At 37.4% G+C, this 18,004-nt stretch overlaps 1 protein-coding gene across 10 annotated transcripts in view; it reads right to left on the reverse strand.

Moving 5' to 3' along the window:
- Window positions 1–2,074: 2,074 nt before the first annotated feature.
- Window positions 2,075–18,004, reverse strand: part of PAN3 (poly(A) specific ribonuclease subunit PAN3) — a 123,233-nt gene continuing 107,303 nt past the window's right edge. For 6 of the 10 annotated variants that reach the window (XM_027557510.1, XM_027557509.1, XM_027557515.1 and 3 more), the window contains 6 exons: window positions 16,434–16,573; window positions 13,807–13,936; window positions 13,055–13,119; window positions 7,452–7,590; window positions 4,906–5,035; window positions 2,075–3,576 (listed from right to left, as the gene is read on the reverse strand). In XM_027557510.1, the coding sequence (XP_027413311.1) occupies window positions 3,440–3,576; window positions 4,906–5,035; window positions 7,452–7,590; window positions 13,055–13,119; window positions 13,807–13,936; window positions 16,434–16,573 (741 nt within the window). In that variant the 3' untranslated portion in view covers window positions 2,075–3,439. Of the gene's footprint in view, window positions 5,036–7,451; window positions 7,591–13,054; window positions 13,120–13,806; window positions 13,937–15,537; window positions 15,619–16,433; window positions 16,574–18,004 lie in introns of those variants that run through there. The other 4 variants (XM_027557511.1, XM_027557513.1, XR_003513797.1 and 1 more) reach the window with 3 other exon arrangements.

Raw genomic sequence — 18,004 nt, forward strand, 5'->3', positions numbered from 1 at the left:
GCGAATGCTAAATTCACATGTGCTCTTGACACTGTGGCCAATCCAAAAGATAGCCTCAACCCTCTCCCATCCCCTGTGAACCTCAGCAGTGTTCCTGCCACTCCCCCACCCAGTTCCCTCCCCTTCAATCAGGCTGGCTCTGCCAATTCTCCTTAAGCAACAGCATGTGGCACAAGTGACACTGCATGACTGAGGCTTGGTGTTCTTTGTTTTAATTTGCTCAGCTTGGCAACCCGATCCACACCCTTTATGTTACTTAATCACTCCTGTGTTATACTATTACCTCTTAACTACTATATGGCTGTTTCCCTGGTGGCTGCAATGCAGGAGACCAGGGTTCCATCCCTGTGTCAGGAAGATCCCCTGGAGAAGGAAATGGCAACCCACTCCAGTATTCTTGCCTGGAGAATCCCGTGGACAGAGGAGCCTGGCGGGCTAGTCCATGGGGTCACAAAGAATCGGACATAACTGAGCAACAAGAGCACAAATACTTTTTGTGGTCAGGATTCTAATGGTTCCTAGAGCAATGTCTGGCATTAACTCTTTACTGACTGGGGGCTTTTTGCAGAAACTAACAGCTGTGGCAAACAATTTTTATTCTGACTGGGCCCAAAATTCATTGTTATTTCATTAACACTTTGCAGGTAATTGCATTCAATATATGAACACCTGACACACCTGTAAAGTCTTCTAATCTTTGTGAAACACTGTCTTCAAACTACTCTTCAGTAGAGGCAAAGGAGAATGCATCCCCCAGCACCAGTGAGTCTCATGTCCACTTTCCATATCAGAATCAATCACTAAGGTTTTTTGTCTTTTTATTGCTCTAATGTTCACATCATCTGAATCAGAACTATATTCTGAAGACACTAGTATATATATCGCTCAGCCTATCAGAGAAAGTGTCTGTATAAAGTTCACCAAAAAGCTTTTCACTCAAAATTTCTTCATGCACCGTTTTTAAGAAGTTTCTGTTTATGATATACACAAGACTGGAATAAAAACCTAATGCAGCAACATGTGAATGGTAACAATCCTAAGTAGTACAACGAATCCTGGATCAAACTTCATTGTACAACTATGTAACAGTGTTAACTGCATCACTCTCTTCAAAAAAAAGTATTGATACGTTTCTGGTCAATAATGTCTGAGCAACAAAAGACATATTAATACATCTTTAGTTAATAATGTGATAACAGGCATTCAAAAATACAGACAGGCCTCACAGTTACTGTGCTTTCTACAAACTTGAAGTTTGTGTGGCAACTTTGCATCAAATTAAGTCTAAAGGCACCGTTTTTCAACAGCAGTTGCTCACTTCATGGTTTGTGTTGGTAATTCTCTTAGCACTTCAAACTTTTTCATTCTTGCTCTATTTGTTATAGTGATCAGGAATCTCTGCTGTTACTACTGCAAAAAGACAACTTGCTGAAGGCTCAGATGATGTCTAGCAAGATTTTTAAATCAAGGTATATACATTTTTTTAGACATAAAGCTATTGATAGTGTAAATATAACTTTTATATGCAAGGGGAAACCAAAAAAATCATGCAACTCACTTTATTGCATTATTGCAGAGGTCTGAACCCACAGTCTCTCTGAAGTATGCTTATATTTAGTGAACAAGTATCCAGTTTCGATGAGTATTAACGTTTTGCCGTATTTTCATTCTCTACCCTTATATGATGTTTCTGGAGGATGTGGGGGGAAGGGCACCTGCATCTACACAGTAGACTGAGTCTGAATCAATAATGAGCTAGGTGTCATTCCTTTCACAGAAGCAGGTCCTCTCCCTTTCACAGAAGCATGTGCCATGTACTATTTAGAAACATTTGGGTGTAACTATACATTCTGTAAATAACAAATACTCATATCTGCATTTTTAGTGTCTAGAACAGGTCCAAGTTAAGCATTTAACAGATACTTGGTAAATAAATCTGCCAACATTTTATCCAAAGACCAAAAATTCCTCCAAAACACATATGAAATATTCAGCCTTTTAAGTCCTGATCGTAAGACAAACATCATCTTGTTAAATGCACTGGTACCAAAAAGGGAAAAAAAAAAGGACAATCTTCTCTCTGTAATTCTTTATTAAAAATACTGCTGTACACATAGAGACTGAAAACAGGATTAAAGATGAAATAACCCAGACCGGGGTCATGACATTAGAACTTAACACATTGGTGCTTTTCAGGGAAGTTGCTGACATCCAAATCACAGAACCAAGGTTGAAGGCAAAAACACAAAGGTGCCCTCAAAAATATTTACAATGAAGTAAACGCACTGACAGAATTTAAAATAGGTACAAAAAGCTGAAATGACCAATGTTACATGATTTCAAGGGTTGTCCTTTCTGTGCTTTTATATCTGTCATAACAGGAAGGTGTGGGAAGTTTACATCCTTAATTTGAGTACTCTCAGATATTAAAATCTTCCTATGAATTAAAAAGACTAACTTTTAGACAACCTCTTAAGTGGAATTACACTATGGAAAAGAGGGCTCCCCCAAAAAACACCTAAGCAGAACTAATAAGAGTGCTATTGAAAACCATTCCCAATAAAAACTAAATGAAAAATAAATATAAAACAAAGCTTAAAAAAAAAAAAAAGTTTACCTGACACCAGCTGTTTCTGGCTGACAATATTTTACTCGTGAAAACATATCAGTTGTCTACCTTTTATATTCAAACCAAGTCCTGAGGTTACTAGGGGCTGAAGCAAACTAGCGTTTTATGACGCCAACACTCTTGGGTGTGTGATTTGAGCCTGCCTTGCAGAGGGAAGTTTGCTGGTCTGTACAGAATGAGAAAATCAAGCCCTATTTTACCCCTGCCCTTCCTTAGCTTTCACATAACATTGGTCCACAAATTAAATTTTCAAAAAGTTCCCAGACCCCGAAACTAAAATAGATGATCCCCTTTCATTTTCAAAGAAAACAATATTGGAAAAAATCTCCAGCCCGCTTATAAATTAAGCATTTCATATTTCTTCTAGAATACAAGTAGTTCTTTTTTGTACAAAAGAATTACAATATGATTTGTCAAAAAACATATAAAAAGACAGCTGCTCTTCCTCAAATACATGAGCTAATAATGATAAAAGACCTTTGCATGTTAATGTTTCCAAGTTCTTGTTCCTTTTACATAAAAAAAGAACATTATGGTGGCAAATGTTAATTATCCTTTGAATAGTGAACATTATGTTCTTTTTAAAATCCATCCTGATCAAATGCAATAATTGATTTCCTTTTTAACTCAACAACTGATGCTACCAAACGTGGACTCAAACACACTTGTTAAAACATGTAAAGCATGTCTCTAGTCTTCAAAGCTTTTGGGTGAAGAGGTGCTTTTTCTTGATGCAAATCTCAAGGCAGAGAAAATCATTTTAAAGCTTATAAAAAGTGGACAGAGAAATATTAAAAACTTCTCTGAAAACTACAAATAGGAATAGTTATTAAAATTGAAGACTGTCACATCAGTTGCAAGTGCCTGAAGTCCCTCCCGACCTTCTGAGTTTCCACATTTCTTCATCGTTGTGTGGTGAGCACCCAGTGCTAGTAAAACATTCAGTGCTGGGAAAGGAGATAAGAGTCTTCATTACTGGTTTTTATGAAAGAAAATTCCTATGTATTTGGCAGTCTTCAGTATCTAAGTACAGGTATTTCATTGACTAGAAATTCCATGAATACCCAAGTTTGGCGACAACTGCACGTCCAAATGTTAAGAAAGTTAAGAGGAGGATAATTCCAAACTTTTGAGATTGACTGACTCAGGAATACCCCACAAAGTTATTATTATCAAAAGCACTATGACTTTGGGCTAAGCAGTGACTGCAAAGGCACAGCAGACTGTGATCCTTCCAGATCCAGGCTGTAAGACTTCAGAAAGCTCTCGACGCCAGACCACTGCTGTGTGCAGTTTGTCTTCTGAACAGTGTCTCTGCATCTGTGTCCAGTGTAAAGTACCATAGTAAAGCTGTGGTTCAAAGAACAGAACTTTATACAAAAAAAAGCAAACTGGAAAGAACCTAAAGCAACAGACTCCTGACCTTCAGGCCTTTAACACAATTTCTTAATGTTCTTTTTCTATTTAAAAAAAATGGCATAAATGTATCTGATTAGCAGGGGAACACTTTTTTTTTTTTAAAGGCTCTGGTTTAATCTGGAGCGAAGAGTTCTATATGCTCCTTCAGTGTCTGTCTATCCTCATTCAGAAAGGATTTAAATCAGCTGAGAGGGGAATTCATGCCCAATAATTCACTGATATTTTTCTGTGTTCTTAAAAACAAAACAAAACACACCAAAAAACTCTCAATCTGAACAAACAGTGGATGGCATACAGAGCTTGCATACAATACTCTTACAAGAACTATGCACTATACTGTACTTCCATGAAATCACTGACCTGGTCCGTTATGTTATTCAGGGCAACCCCTCCCCAAAAGAGCAAATTCTGCACCCCTCAGTGAACAAAAATGTTGCCCAGCATGGTTTCCCAAAAGTGTCCTTGCAAATAGTTTCCCTTAATAAGTATACAACATGGCAAAAGTTCAAAGATCAGAAAAAAGTCTTTAAAAAATTAAAATTAGTGCATATACAAGTGGGGAAAAAAAACAAAAGCTGGAACATCATTCACCTAATGGTGCTCCTTGATCTAAAATAAATTCTTCACAGGTGTGGCCCCGCCGGCAGCCACAGCTCGGGGCTGAGGGAGACATTCTTTCTTTCAAGTAACAGCGCACCTGACCCAAGTGCAAGCAGCTCTGCTCATCTTCTGCGTGCTTCCCCAACGTGAGATGAGACGCTGACAACAGTTCAGCTGTAGTGCAATTTGCTATTGGTTAAGCTCCTTGGCCATATCCCGCCTATTTTTTTTTTTTTTAAGCAAATACTACAACTGACCATTCGCAGCTGCAATCAGTTCTTGAAAAGTATTTTCAAAGCATCGCTTTAAGTCACTGTAAGTCACCACAAGTACACTCTTCTCGTCTCTGGAAATGAGGCTTATTTTTTCTGGCACACCAGCATCTAACTGAAACAGACAGACACACAACATGTGAAGTGCAAGCCTATTTTAGGACAACACGTGCAACAGTAATATATGAAAAATTTTTTAAATTGTGTCACATCCCCCTCTAGATAATCATAAATGTTTTAACATCACTAGTCAGTGTGCACACACTTTTCAACTCAGGTGTGTTTTTTAAAAATGTTGCCCTGTGTTGCTGCCTGTCTGTCTGTCACGCTTAACACTTGGGTGCAATACTTTCCATCCAGCTGATACTCCATAAAATGCAGACTTCAATTATTCCCCCAATATCTTCCAGTCTTTTGGCATCATGAATTACAGTGCAATGAACATATTTGGCTACTTAATTTTTTTCTTCTGTAGAATTACTTCCCTAGGAGAGATGGAATCAAGAAGTCTGAGGAATTTTATAGCTTAATACATACAGCCAAAATGATTTCCAAAGGACATCAAACAGCACAAATTTATGATCTGTACCAATGTACCAGTAACACCACATCAAATGAGTGCCTTGCTATTTTAATTTACCTTTTTTAATTTTTTTTTTTTTTTTTTTTTTACCTTTTTAACTAATGTTACCAAATGTTTTCATACGTTTACTTGTGTTATTTCCACTTGTGTGAATGCCAGTATGTGATCATTATCAAATCCCTATCTATCAGGATCTGGCAATAATATTTTAATGAGGCCTTTATAAAGCATTAGTAAGAATCCTGAGTTCACCAAATAACTTCTGTTAGGATTTTCACTTTACTTTTGTTAGTTTTCAATGTACATTTTTCCTTTCATTTTCATTAATTCATCAAAATGTTTAACACTAATTCTGAAGACAATAGCCTTTCAAATCATTTTACCATCTAATTTCTGTCATTTCCACCAAAATAATCTATGTAAAATTTAATTTTTGTATCACCAAAATGACCATCCATCCCTTTTAATTTATTACACTTTTTCTAAACAAAAAATTGTCACATTTTCAGATTTAGGATAAACTTATTTACTCCTCTTTTATTTACCCTGAGTTATTTATTTACTCCCAGTTATTTTATGAAATGAAACAGAATTTTCTCCAAAGCTTCAGTTATCCTAAGACTCAATAAGTAACCTTCATCTACAATGTCTGTTCGTGGCTTATTCCACAGACTCTCCCTGTCAGTATTTATTCCAATTTTACGTATTTTTACCCGCTGGTGCTTTGATACTATAGACTCTTGTTTTCTAAAATCTGGTGGCCTTATTCTCCACTTGGTGCTTAAGAAAAAATGTTTTCTCCGAAAGAAAAAGGACAAATGAATATATAAATCGTACCAGATTAGCTAAATTATACATACAGTCTTGTTCTGTCTTAATGTAGGTTACTGACAATACTCTAAAGAGTTTTAAGGAAATTCAAACATGGCAAAGTATGCTTAAAAATAAAACCCATTTTATCTGGGGATGAGCATACTGTAGCCAACAGATCTAAATCATGGGCCACAGTGGCTAGTTTCTGCTCTAATCGTTGCAACTTAGGGACAGCTTAGACCAGGGTCAGCAGAAAAGGGCTGGACAGTAAATGCTTTCAATTTCAGGGCCATATACAAGCCTCTGTTTCATATTGTTCGTTGTAGTTTTTACAATCTTTTTAAAATGTGAGAAAAAATTCTTAGCTTGTAGGTTGTCTAAAAACAGGCAAAGGATTTGGTCCACAGGCCACAGGTGGCCAACCCCTGTTTCACATACAAACCTAAACAAAGGCGAGGGTTTACCTCTGGAGACCCATTTCTCTCCATGATTACAAATAGTTCACAAGGAAAATGCATTCCTCCCTTCCTCTGTAAATCCCATCCCTCCTAGCCCTCTCTAAAACACAAAGCTCGCCTCTTAAATAAACTTATGACATGCCTCTACCAACATGGTTCATCTAACCACCTACCCCCCATTTATCACAGCGGGCTCTGCTGGCATGTCCTGCACTGGGCTCTCAGTTTTAACACTTGAATGACACCCTGAGCTGAGAGCACTCAATGTGACTCATGGCTGCAAAGAAAGGAATTCAACTTTTAAAGATATTTAAACACAAAAGTATTTTTGTCTTTCCCACTCATGGCCTCATATGTTGAAACAAACTACAGCTGGTAAATAAAAGACAGTGGGGGTGGGTTGGGGGAGAAGAGGCAGTCATTTTGTGACATTTGATCATAACAAAAAGGACCACCATGAAAAATTCTGAAATTATTCATGCAGGTTTTAAAAAATACTCCCATTCTAGAAACTGCTACTTAAGTGGGAGCAGCTAATAATTATGAATAACATGCCCTGTATACTACAGCAGAGTACAGAGATGTAATTCCTTACGTCTCTCAGTATTTGTACAAGATGCAGCTCTATAAACTGGAGATCATAGCATCATAATCTTCAAACTTCAGACCCAGATTACCTTGTTAAGACAAGAAATGATATGACTGAGGTCAATCCAAGGAGCACCCGCTTCTGTCACCTGATGAAAAAGATGATCCCTAAAGAGCTTCAACAGGTACCGGTCTCCCGTCTCCGACCAGGTAGGATCCTTCTGAAACCTGAGGGAAGGGAATATTAACCTCAATAACTCATGCTTATACCACAAAGCTATATGTTTATACTTCAGACTCAAAACCAGTTTTACTGTTGTCTACAATCAACCAGAAAGTAGGGATTGTGTGTAGCTGTTTTAAATCAAATTTTATGTCCAGAGTGCCCATAGATTTTAAAAAGTAATCTCACTGAACATGGAAGTACATGACTACCATTTTCTACTTCTCAAAGCAATCACCCCCTTACATACTCCTACTTCACAATCCCTTCCTCACTTAGGCCCCTACCCTTAGATAAAATGGGGAAGAAAGCAAATGACCTCTTTATATAGGGTAGAGAGAGATGTCAGACATGTCTTCTGCTTTTCTGGGGGCATAAAACAGGGAAATGTCTAGGGCTGAACCAAATGGGGTAGACACTGGTTTCCTACCAACATGTGATGATGTGAAAGTGAGTGGCAAAGAGCTGGAAAACTGTCCAGATGGTCACTGTTAGTTTTCAGTGACCTATGAAACATACAGGTTACAGAAAGCTGCAATTGGATATGGAGAGAATGCTATTTAAAAACAGGGACACAGTATAGACCAGAAACAAGAATTCACCTGGGAAGCCAAGGAAGGCTTTCCAGAGAGGGAATGGGTGCTCTCCCCAAGGAAGCATGCCTCCTGGTCAGAGGCCTCAGTATGTGCAAGGGATAGAGAAAGGAGCACCTAAACAAGAAAAGACAAGTGAGGCTGGATGGCGCTGGGGGAGAAAAGAGGATCAGAGTGCAGGACCTGAGTGAGGACAAGGAGGGGTACAAGAAAAGACAGGCAGACAGCACAAGAGGCAAGGAGGAAATTAAAAGGAAAAAAAGGCAGATCTGAAGCAAGGATGAAAAGGGAGAGGTCAGGCCATGCAGCCTTAGATCACATGTAAAAATGAGGTCTGCATTCTGAGAACAAAGAGGGAAGCCCCCACAGTCATGTGTCTGCTTTATTAAGATTACTCCAGGGTTTTTCAATTAAAAGCTGATTAAACACACCCATTTATCTCTGTTCCTTTTCAAAATCCCAGCCAACTGACAGTGTCTAAAAAAGTGTATAGACAGACAAGGACAAAGGGATCAGAAACAATAGGAGACAAAAAATAGTCACAAAAATTAAAAAGGTGAAAAGCAGACAGGTAAGCAGCATGACTTAGCAGATCCGAAAAAAACCAAAAAAACAAACAAACAAAAAAAACTGAGCTCTAATGCTTTGTGGGGTGCTTGAAGGTGAAGTCAGTAGTGGGATTTCCTGTGAGATACTTCAGGGGACAAAATAAAAGTTAAATAAAAAATTTAAAAACCCACTGAGTAAAAATCTATAATTGACAGCCTCAGAGAAAAATGAATTAAATGCTGTAAGACAGAAATATTCAGAAAGCAGAAAGTTGTTGGAAATTTAAAATATCGCAGAAATTCAAAAAATTTAAAGGATTAGGGGAAAAACTCTTTAATTTTAGACCAAGTAAGTTGAGATTACTGCCTAGAAAGTACAAATTTAAAGCATTAGGAAAAAACGCTTTAACTTCAGACAAAATAAGTTGAGATTTTTGGCTACGAAGCACAACACTAAGACACAATATGGAAAACAGAAGAGAATATTAGAAAATCAATTGCAAAGGTCTAACATCTAAGCAGCGTGAATGCCAGAAAGAGGTCTGCAAAGAAACAGTAAGACAACTTCCAAGAACTAAAAGATATAAATTCCCAAGGTTAAAAGGCCCATCTGTTGATTCATCAGAATGAATCAAAAACTCACCACCACAGCACATCATTGTGAATTTCTGCACATCAATGATTTAAAAAAAGAGCGGGGGGTTGTCCTAAAAGCACAGGGATGAAGAAAAACTCGGAAAGAAAATGGCTTTGAGTCTGTCTATAAGTTAAAAGACAATAAATGGAGCAGTGCTTCAAATTCTGAAAGAAACTATCATTACTATTACTGAACTATGCATTAGAGGTACTAACACAGTCACTCAAGAGACATCAAAAGTACAGAAATGAGAAGGGAGGAAATATGACTATCATTATATGAAGACACGACTGAGAAACCCAGAAGAATCTACTGAAAAACTACCCAAACACTAGAAGTCCCATGCTACAAAATTGATAGAAATCAATCGTTTTCATATATACTGGATAACAAAGAATCTAAGAAGACAGAATGGAGGAAATTCCCATTGATAACAGCAACAAGAAAAAACACCTAAGAATAAACTTAGTGTACTGTAACTAAATGAAGAACATCGTAAACTCTGAAGGATACTAAAGCAGACATCAGCAAATACAGTGACATGCCATTATCCTGGTGAAGGTAACTCCACATCTAAAAAACACAACTGCTCCTTAAGCTTACTAATAAATTTAATAAAAGAGATAAGAAAGAGCTAACACTAGTAGATTTTAAATGTCACTCATTAACATAGTGTGAAAGAGCTGCTGCCTTAATAAACCAGTGGGAAAAGCTAGACTATGCAATAAATAGCTTTTGGACTTCTGTGGGTGGTGGGGGTGGTGGTGAATTCACACCTTACATCCTATATAAATTCCAAATATATAAAAAATTTTAATATGAAAAAAAATGAAACCTTCAGTATTCTAGAAAATTCTTGATGATCCCTTCATAAGATCTTAAGAGTAGAAATGCTAACTTTCTGACCGTGACTCAAAATCCAGAAGCAAAAAGTAAATTTGATCAATTCGACTACTATAAAAATGTCTGTATTGGAAAAAACTGAGCAGAGTCAAAAGAAAGATGACAAACTTAAAAGAAAGGATCACAAAGGTCAGATCCCTCTGGCTCCTACACAGCAAAAAGACAAAGTGCAGCTGGAAATAAAGATGCGCAAAGGATTAGACAGACAGAAAAGGAAACAGAATTGAATCAGAAAGACAGGCAACGTGCTCATTGTGAGTAAATACCAAAAAACCTGTACTGAGATTCCATTTTTCATCTATCAGGTTGTCAAAAACCCAGAAGTTCGCAAAAAGTATTGCTAGTGAAAGACTCTCACGCACTGTACACTGGCAAATCCTTCTAACAGCTGCCAAATTCCAGTCACAAATTCCAGCAGGTACTGACTTCATAATCAGAGTTGGACCTATACTTGTACACACACAAAATTAAGTATGCTTAAGGCAGTCCCTGCAGAACTGCTTACACTAGCAAAAAGGCTGAGAACAACTCAAAAGGCCATTGATAAGGAACTGGAGGGACAAATTACAGAGCACCCACAGGATGGACTATTACACGGCCACTGACCACGGCTCTGTGGTTAAGACAGCACAGACTCTGGAACCACATGTTGTCTGGACTCGAGTCCTGACTTTATGCGTGACCCCAGAGGCTTTTAACCTATGCTTCAATTTCTCTATTAACAGGGAATACTGAAGTATCTGCACTACGGGCTGTTACTAGGATTCAGTTAGGTCATGTTTGTTAACTACTGAGAAGACTGCTGGGCGTACACTAAATGTTATCTGTACAAAGATTTCCAAAACACACTGTCATGAGAAAACACACTGTCGTGCAATATACAGACCCCTGTACGTAACTTACCGTTTGTACATATTTTAAAGTAGAGGGGTGATAAGAATATACAGTTGTTAACTCAGGGAACATGTACAAGAGACTAATAAAGGCTGGTAGGAGGAGTGGAGAGACTGGGGGTGTCACGTATGAAAGGTTTTTCACTGCAAACCTTTTCTACTTTTAAAGAAACTGGTCCATACGCACTATACTCAAAAGATTCCATTAATAAAAAGAATTTTCTGAGGGCATATACCCAATCGTATTATCAATAAAGTATGAAAGCAGAATAAAGATATTTTTAGACTTCCAAACACTGGGGAAAACTCCCCTTTCTCAGGAAGCTACAGAAGGATGTGATTTATTAAAGCAGAAGAGTAAACCAATGCAAAAAGCAAGAAACAGGGTGTGCAACACAGAGAGGGGACAACAAGAGGGAGAGCTCCCAGGGCAAGAGTGCAGGGAAGCCCGGGGTCTCAGCTGAGGGCGTGAGCAGGCTGGAAGGCAACCAGCCACGAGCGGGGCAGAGGGCAGAGGCCCTGGGGTAATTTTTCTAATGCGGAGGAAAAAGGGAACTGAGAGGTTATTACTCATTTGAGGCCATATGGAAGAATGTTTTATATCCGGCGGGGAGTTTAGAATGAACTGGTGGTAAATATTTTTCACTTGCTTATTTTTCTACATAAGACAAGTATTCACACCAGGAAAACAAAAAACAAAATACAAAACAAAGGAAATGTAGTCATGATTTACTGTGTGGTGAAGCTACAAACAGTATTTACCTTGCTCTAATAATGTCAACACTGAATACTCATCTCAAAATTCAGGGGTTAAGTGGTACAGTGTGTGTATGTGTCTTTAGTTAAAGGAAGGGTGTACGAGAAATACAGCCTCACCTGCCATAGGACAGTCATTAGCTGAGCTATATACACTGAAGAAAAACTGAAACACTGAAGAAAAATCAAGAAACAGCACTTAAGCACATATTTTTAAATAAAGAGATAAATGCCAGAAGAAGCAATTAAAAACTTTTAAAATGGTTCAACATATGACCACATTTTATTTAGAAAAATCGCTAGGGAAAATGCTAACTGAATCTTTTAACTTTGAAGAAAGGTATGTGAATTTAAATTTTGTCATCAAAAAAACTCCCTCAAGCAATGGTATTTATCTACCACCTATCTCTATGAACAGCAGTTAACAATCCTGAAGGGTAACTTCTACCACAGTCACCACAGCTACTGTTTCACCTTGTCTTTGGGACAGGTATGAAGCATAAACATCAACCTTGCTTCTTTGTTGAACATATAAATAACTTTAACTCACAAACAAGGCAGAACTAAACAAATGTAAGATGGTGATGCCTCCTTTCCAGTGTCACTCATGTGACAGCTGTAACAATGCACTTTAATAGAAGATAAGAGGCATGAAACAATCAGAAATATCAAAAAGATCCAATCTGACCATGGTAAAAGGAACAGGCTTCAAAAAGCAGAGAGGCAGTACTGACAGGCAGAAAATGTTCCCTTATAGGCAAACCACAACAGAGGTTTTTAACACAGTGTAGTGTGTGTGTGTGTGTGTGTGTGTGTGTGTGTGTGTGTGTGTGTGTGTGTGTGTGTGTGTGTGTGTGTGTGTGTGTGTGTGTGTGTGTGTGTCTCTCTCTCTCTCTCTCTCTCTCTCTCTCTCTCTCTCTCTCTCTCTGTGTGCATGTGTAATCCCTAAGGACAACCACAACCAGGGCTGTGGTTAAAAACACCACCCTAATGGCTAACAACAGGCTTAAAAGGTCACTTCACATGAGAATTCTTCTCTTTTCCCAAATAAAATCAGTAACAATAAGGTATACTCATTCTGGTTATGCAAAACAGTGCCCTTGATTGAAAACATGATGTAAAATACTGTAAATCCTTACTCCGGCCTCTCATTGATTGTTCCCAATTTTGCTAGAAGCCTAAACAGTCTTCCATTTTGAACCTCCTATAAAACATTTTAAAAAGAGAGAGAATATTAATGTTCCAGCTAACTGAATATAAAAGCAATTAAGTTTATAAAACTGGTATCCTGTACCAATATTTGCTTTAAACCATAAACCCTAATATCCCCACCTTTTGGTTACACTTTTGAATATAACATGTTCTTTTTACATACTGTAATACTCAAGAAGATTATGCAATTGTCCCTTTTATTGGATTATAGTTTTTGTGTTACTTTCAGTGTATAGCAAAGTGATTCAGTTACACATATACATGTATTCCTTCTTTTTTCAGATTTTCCTCATATAGGTTATCACAGACGAGTTTCCTGTGCTATACAGTAGGACCCTGTTGGTTATCTGTCTTATATACAGTAGGGTGGATGTAGTAATCACAAGCCTGTGATGTATTCTTCCCCCACTGTAGCTGTCTACTACTAAGACTGCATATTAAAAAAAAAAAAAAAAATCAAGATTGTATCTCAAGACTATAGCAAAACCATGAACGAAAAAAAATAAGACAAATGCCCAGAGGACCTGAGAAATCAAAATACTGAACACTAAGTTTGGACAAAAATATCTGCAGTCTTAGCCAGCTGCGTACTATATCCAGCACAGTAATTACTCTGTTTTACATCTACTGATACACACAGATGCAGGTGCGTACACACTCCTTTAACTACACACTTTACCTTTGCAAGGTCTTCCTCTATGACATCATTTCTCATTTGAGCAGCATCCAATTGAGTATAAAATCGAGCACCAATCATGGGCATGATGTCATTTACACTTCGCATCCTGTTTTGGTCAGTCAACAAATATCTAACCAAAATAGAGAAGGATCACTTGAATGCCAAACACGCAGTTTACAGAACAACACAACCCACAAGCACACAGGGACTGCTGCCACCAGCATGTTAGTGTGCGCAATTTCAAATTTTTTTTTCATGCAAGTCGAGTTCATTTTTAAAGCTTAATGATTGTATTTCTTTTCTCTGGAAAACTTTAAGAGCCAATGGAAAAAACTGTAAAAACGTCTCTTTCTCTCAATCTTTTACTACTATGAAAATGAGAAAGGAAAGCTGGGTATAGAGTTACACTTACCATATTTCCATTCTCAAACCCTTCTTTACAATAGTGGGAGATGAAAAGATCCAAAGGTTTTGGGAGGGGTGGTTGTAGGTGGGGAAATTTTTCCATTGGTCTTCAAAAATAGTTTTTAAACTAAAACTCAGACTTTTATTTTGGTAAGGGAAACAAGCTTCAGTGTTTTAGGAAGCTGTCTCCTGCTCTGTGACTTCATTTACCAGCTGTCATGGTATTTTTATTTCTGAGAAATCTCCATGCACTAACACACATCAGGAAAAAGAACAGTTTCTTCTATCATCATAACTAAGGCAGAAAAATACTACACGTCTCAAACGGCTACCTGTCAGAACACAATGATTATTGATCATTTAGTTTTAGTATTCTGACAGGTCAACCGTGTCCTAACCATTCCTAACAAAGCAGCTTCTAACTCTTCTGTGCTCTGCTTATAATTATACCTATTTTCTCCATAGGACTTATCTCTGTCCTGCAAACATGTTACTTGTTGATGAGTTTATTAACTCCTCCCCAGTATAATGGGGGAAGCTCCAGAAGATGGGGGATTCTACTCATCTTATATAAAGTAGCTTCAGCATATGACACAGAGTTAGGCATTCTTTTGTTGAATAAATGAACAGTTATAAATTCATGTGGACAATCTACGTCTTAGCCATTCATCTGTAATTACTGACATATTTATATCTAACTACTCACACTTAAAGTTATTGTAAGCTATGTCACTTTGGCAAGTTATTTTATATCTCCCAGCCTCAGTTTTGACATCTTTAAAATGGAGCTAGTTATGGTACCTAATTTAAAGGGTTATTGGGAGAATTAGGTGAATTAATTCATAATTCACATCAATCAGCTCAAAAGTACATGATACATAGTTTACTGCTCTGTAAATTTTGATTACTGATTAGTATGAAAGTATGACTTTCTTGTTTATTCATTTTTTATTAAGGAAAATTTCAAACATTTATAGAAGGAGAGAGAAGAGTATGATGAATCTTCATGTACCCATTACCCAGTTTCAGTAATTATTAACTTATGGCCAATTTATTACACTTATATCCTTTACTCTCACTTTTATAAAAAGGGAAAATTATAACTTGAGATTACTTAAAACACCCTAGGTGTTGCAAGCTATGGCTAGAAATCACTGCTGTGATAGTATATGAAACAAATATTTTTATTTAAGAGAAATCATCTTAGTTGATCATCAAAGGAACCAGGTAACCACTGGCTCCAGTGCTCTGTCACAAGCAGGACACTTAGGCCAGTGTAACAAAGCACAGGTGGGCAGCCCCATCCTCCGTCCCTCAGTTCCATACCACAGGGCTAGTCCAAAAAGAAACTGGATCATCCAGGGTTACACAGAAAGATCAGAAGGAACAGCTGGAAGCTAAAAGAGACTGAAAAGGATCAATAAGCTCTAATTGCTTCTAGAACATCATAGAAAAAAAATTTCAAAGGAGACTTTCTAGCATCTATTCTCCTGAATCATTTAAAATAAGAGTTCTGGTTGTCCCCCCTCCAGAATCCCCGATGTCAGACGCATCTTATAGACCATCGTGACAGCAGTCCACAGTGGACTGGGCTTCTCTTAAGCCCCAGTCATTTTAGACTTACAATCAAGGATTTCCTGGAGTATAAAGACACTGGGGGAGAAGCACAGGGACCCTGACACACATACTCTCTGAAACAGGGGTGTGGGCCACACACCACACAACTGGGCTGCAGATGGGGTTATTTCTGACAGTTCTTACAAAGGTACTGACCACTCTGGAGAGTAGCACTGTCTAATGGACTTTCTGAGATGATGCAAATGTTCCATGTCCACACTGTCCACTATATGAGCCAGAAGGTACATGCAGCTTCTAAGCTCTTAAGATGTACATGGTGCTACTGAGGAACTGAATCATTTCAATTTTATTTAACTGTAATTCATTTAAATGTAAAAGGTCATATGTAGCTCGCAGATACCAATGCAGCTCTAGGGGGTCTACCCTTTGGCCAAATGTTTAAAACATCAATAACTAATTTAAACACACTGGTTTATGAACTTATTTCAAGAAATACATACTTAGCAATAAAAATAAATTAAAAATTGTTTAATTATGTTTTGCCTGATTTTAAATAGTGGAAACTAAAAATCAATAGAATCACTGTTAAAAGACTCTCATGAAAAATCTGTCTTATCTCATAAGATCATTATATTAAAACTTACAAAATCAGATTCTTCAGGTCAGAGGAGTAGTTGATTGTCACCAGTTCCATGGCTTTCTGTAAATTCTCTCGCTGAATTCCTGCCAAAGAGTTGCAAGCCAAAGCCAACACAACTTTTCCTAATGATATCAGATCTGCTTGCTGACATGAAAGAATAAATATAACTTTTAATTTTTCTTTCATAGATACAAATTTAATACACTGACACTATTGCCTGCATGGAAAAAGCATCTTTACAAAGAAGCTGAAGAACTAGGTACATGGTTCCTAGATATTGGTGTTCATCAGAATTACCTGGGAGCTTCATTAAAAAGACTCTTTCTGAGCAGCTCCACCCCAGATTCTCAGTAGGTCTGGGAACAGGCCCAACATTTTTAAAGTACCTAGGTAATTCTAATGAAAGTAGTTCTAGGGGCTACTTTAAGAAACATTCAAAACAATTCATATGCCACCTACAGAACTGCTGCTTTACTGTCCTTTTTTTTCCCCTAAATGTTTATACTTAAATAAAGCTCATATTCTTACTATGGCAGGACATTTGAGGCTGGTTACCAAACAGCTGCTTCACAGTGATCATTACATTGATGACAGGCACTTTCTTCATTCTCCATGATGCACAAAAGTGAGAGTGTATTTGAAAAGGAAGTAATTCCCTTATTCCAAACACAATGTCCGCAATACCTGATTTCAGAGCACATTCTCTAGACATCAACAATGCTGCAAACCTCCATGACAGTCCATCTGCCCTTGTTTCCAAGCAGACAGGTTTTTACACTATAGTCGATCTCTGAGCTCTGTAACCACCTCACTTCCTACCTGTTTTGTTTCTTTGTTTTAAAGATTTTTCCCTTTGAGGCCTTTCTTCCAAAAGAATGTTTAAAAGACAGCTGACTGAATAATAACAACTCCTAGAAACAGAATGGTCACCTAAGTGGCCCTGCTTGGCAGGTTAACTATCAGTAATCATGTACCTCCAAGACAATGGAACAGTTTAGAGTTCAAGGAAATCATTTTAAGTAATTTCTACAGAAAATTCACATAAATCTTCACAATCTGAGATCTCATCTGAATTACTGGATACATGTTTATTTATGGAATAAATAAATATTCCATAGAGCTTTCAAACTTAGCTTTACAATAAAATTCACCTGAGAAGCTAAAAAAAAAAAAGAAAATCACCCGGTGGCTATCCTTCCATCCTATTTTGGTGTTGTTAGTCTATAAGATCTACATATTGGTATTTTTCAAAACTTTGTAAGAGATTCAGATATGCAGCCAGGGTTGAGAGCCACTGGTTTTGTAAAAGTTTATAAATGATGTTATTTGCAAATCAGGTTGAGTATTTCATGGCAATTGCTAGGAAACTTTAGGACTACATAGCTATCCTTAACAACATCCTTCCCAAAGAGTAAAAAATAAAAAGAAATCAAACTCAATGACTAAAATAACATTAAAAAGTTCAAATCTAGCATTGGTGAATCTGATACTCTGAACCTAAGATCCTATAATATAATCAGTGGAAAAATTAATTGTAAGACAACTCTGAATCAATCAGGAAGAGATGCCAAGGAT

Source organism: Bos indicus x Bos taurus, chromosome 12 (genome assembly GCF_003369695.1).
Source record: "Bos indicus x Bos taurus breed Angus x Brahman F1 hybrid chromosome 12, Bos_hybrid_MaternalHap_v2.0, whole genome shotgun sequence".
NCBI classification, from domain to species: Eukaryota; Metazoa; Chordata; class Mammalia; order Artiodactyla; family Bovidae; genus Bos; species Bos indicus x Bos taurus.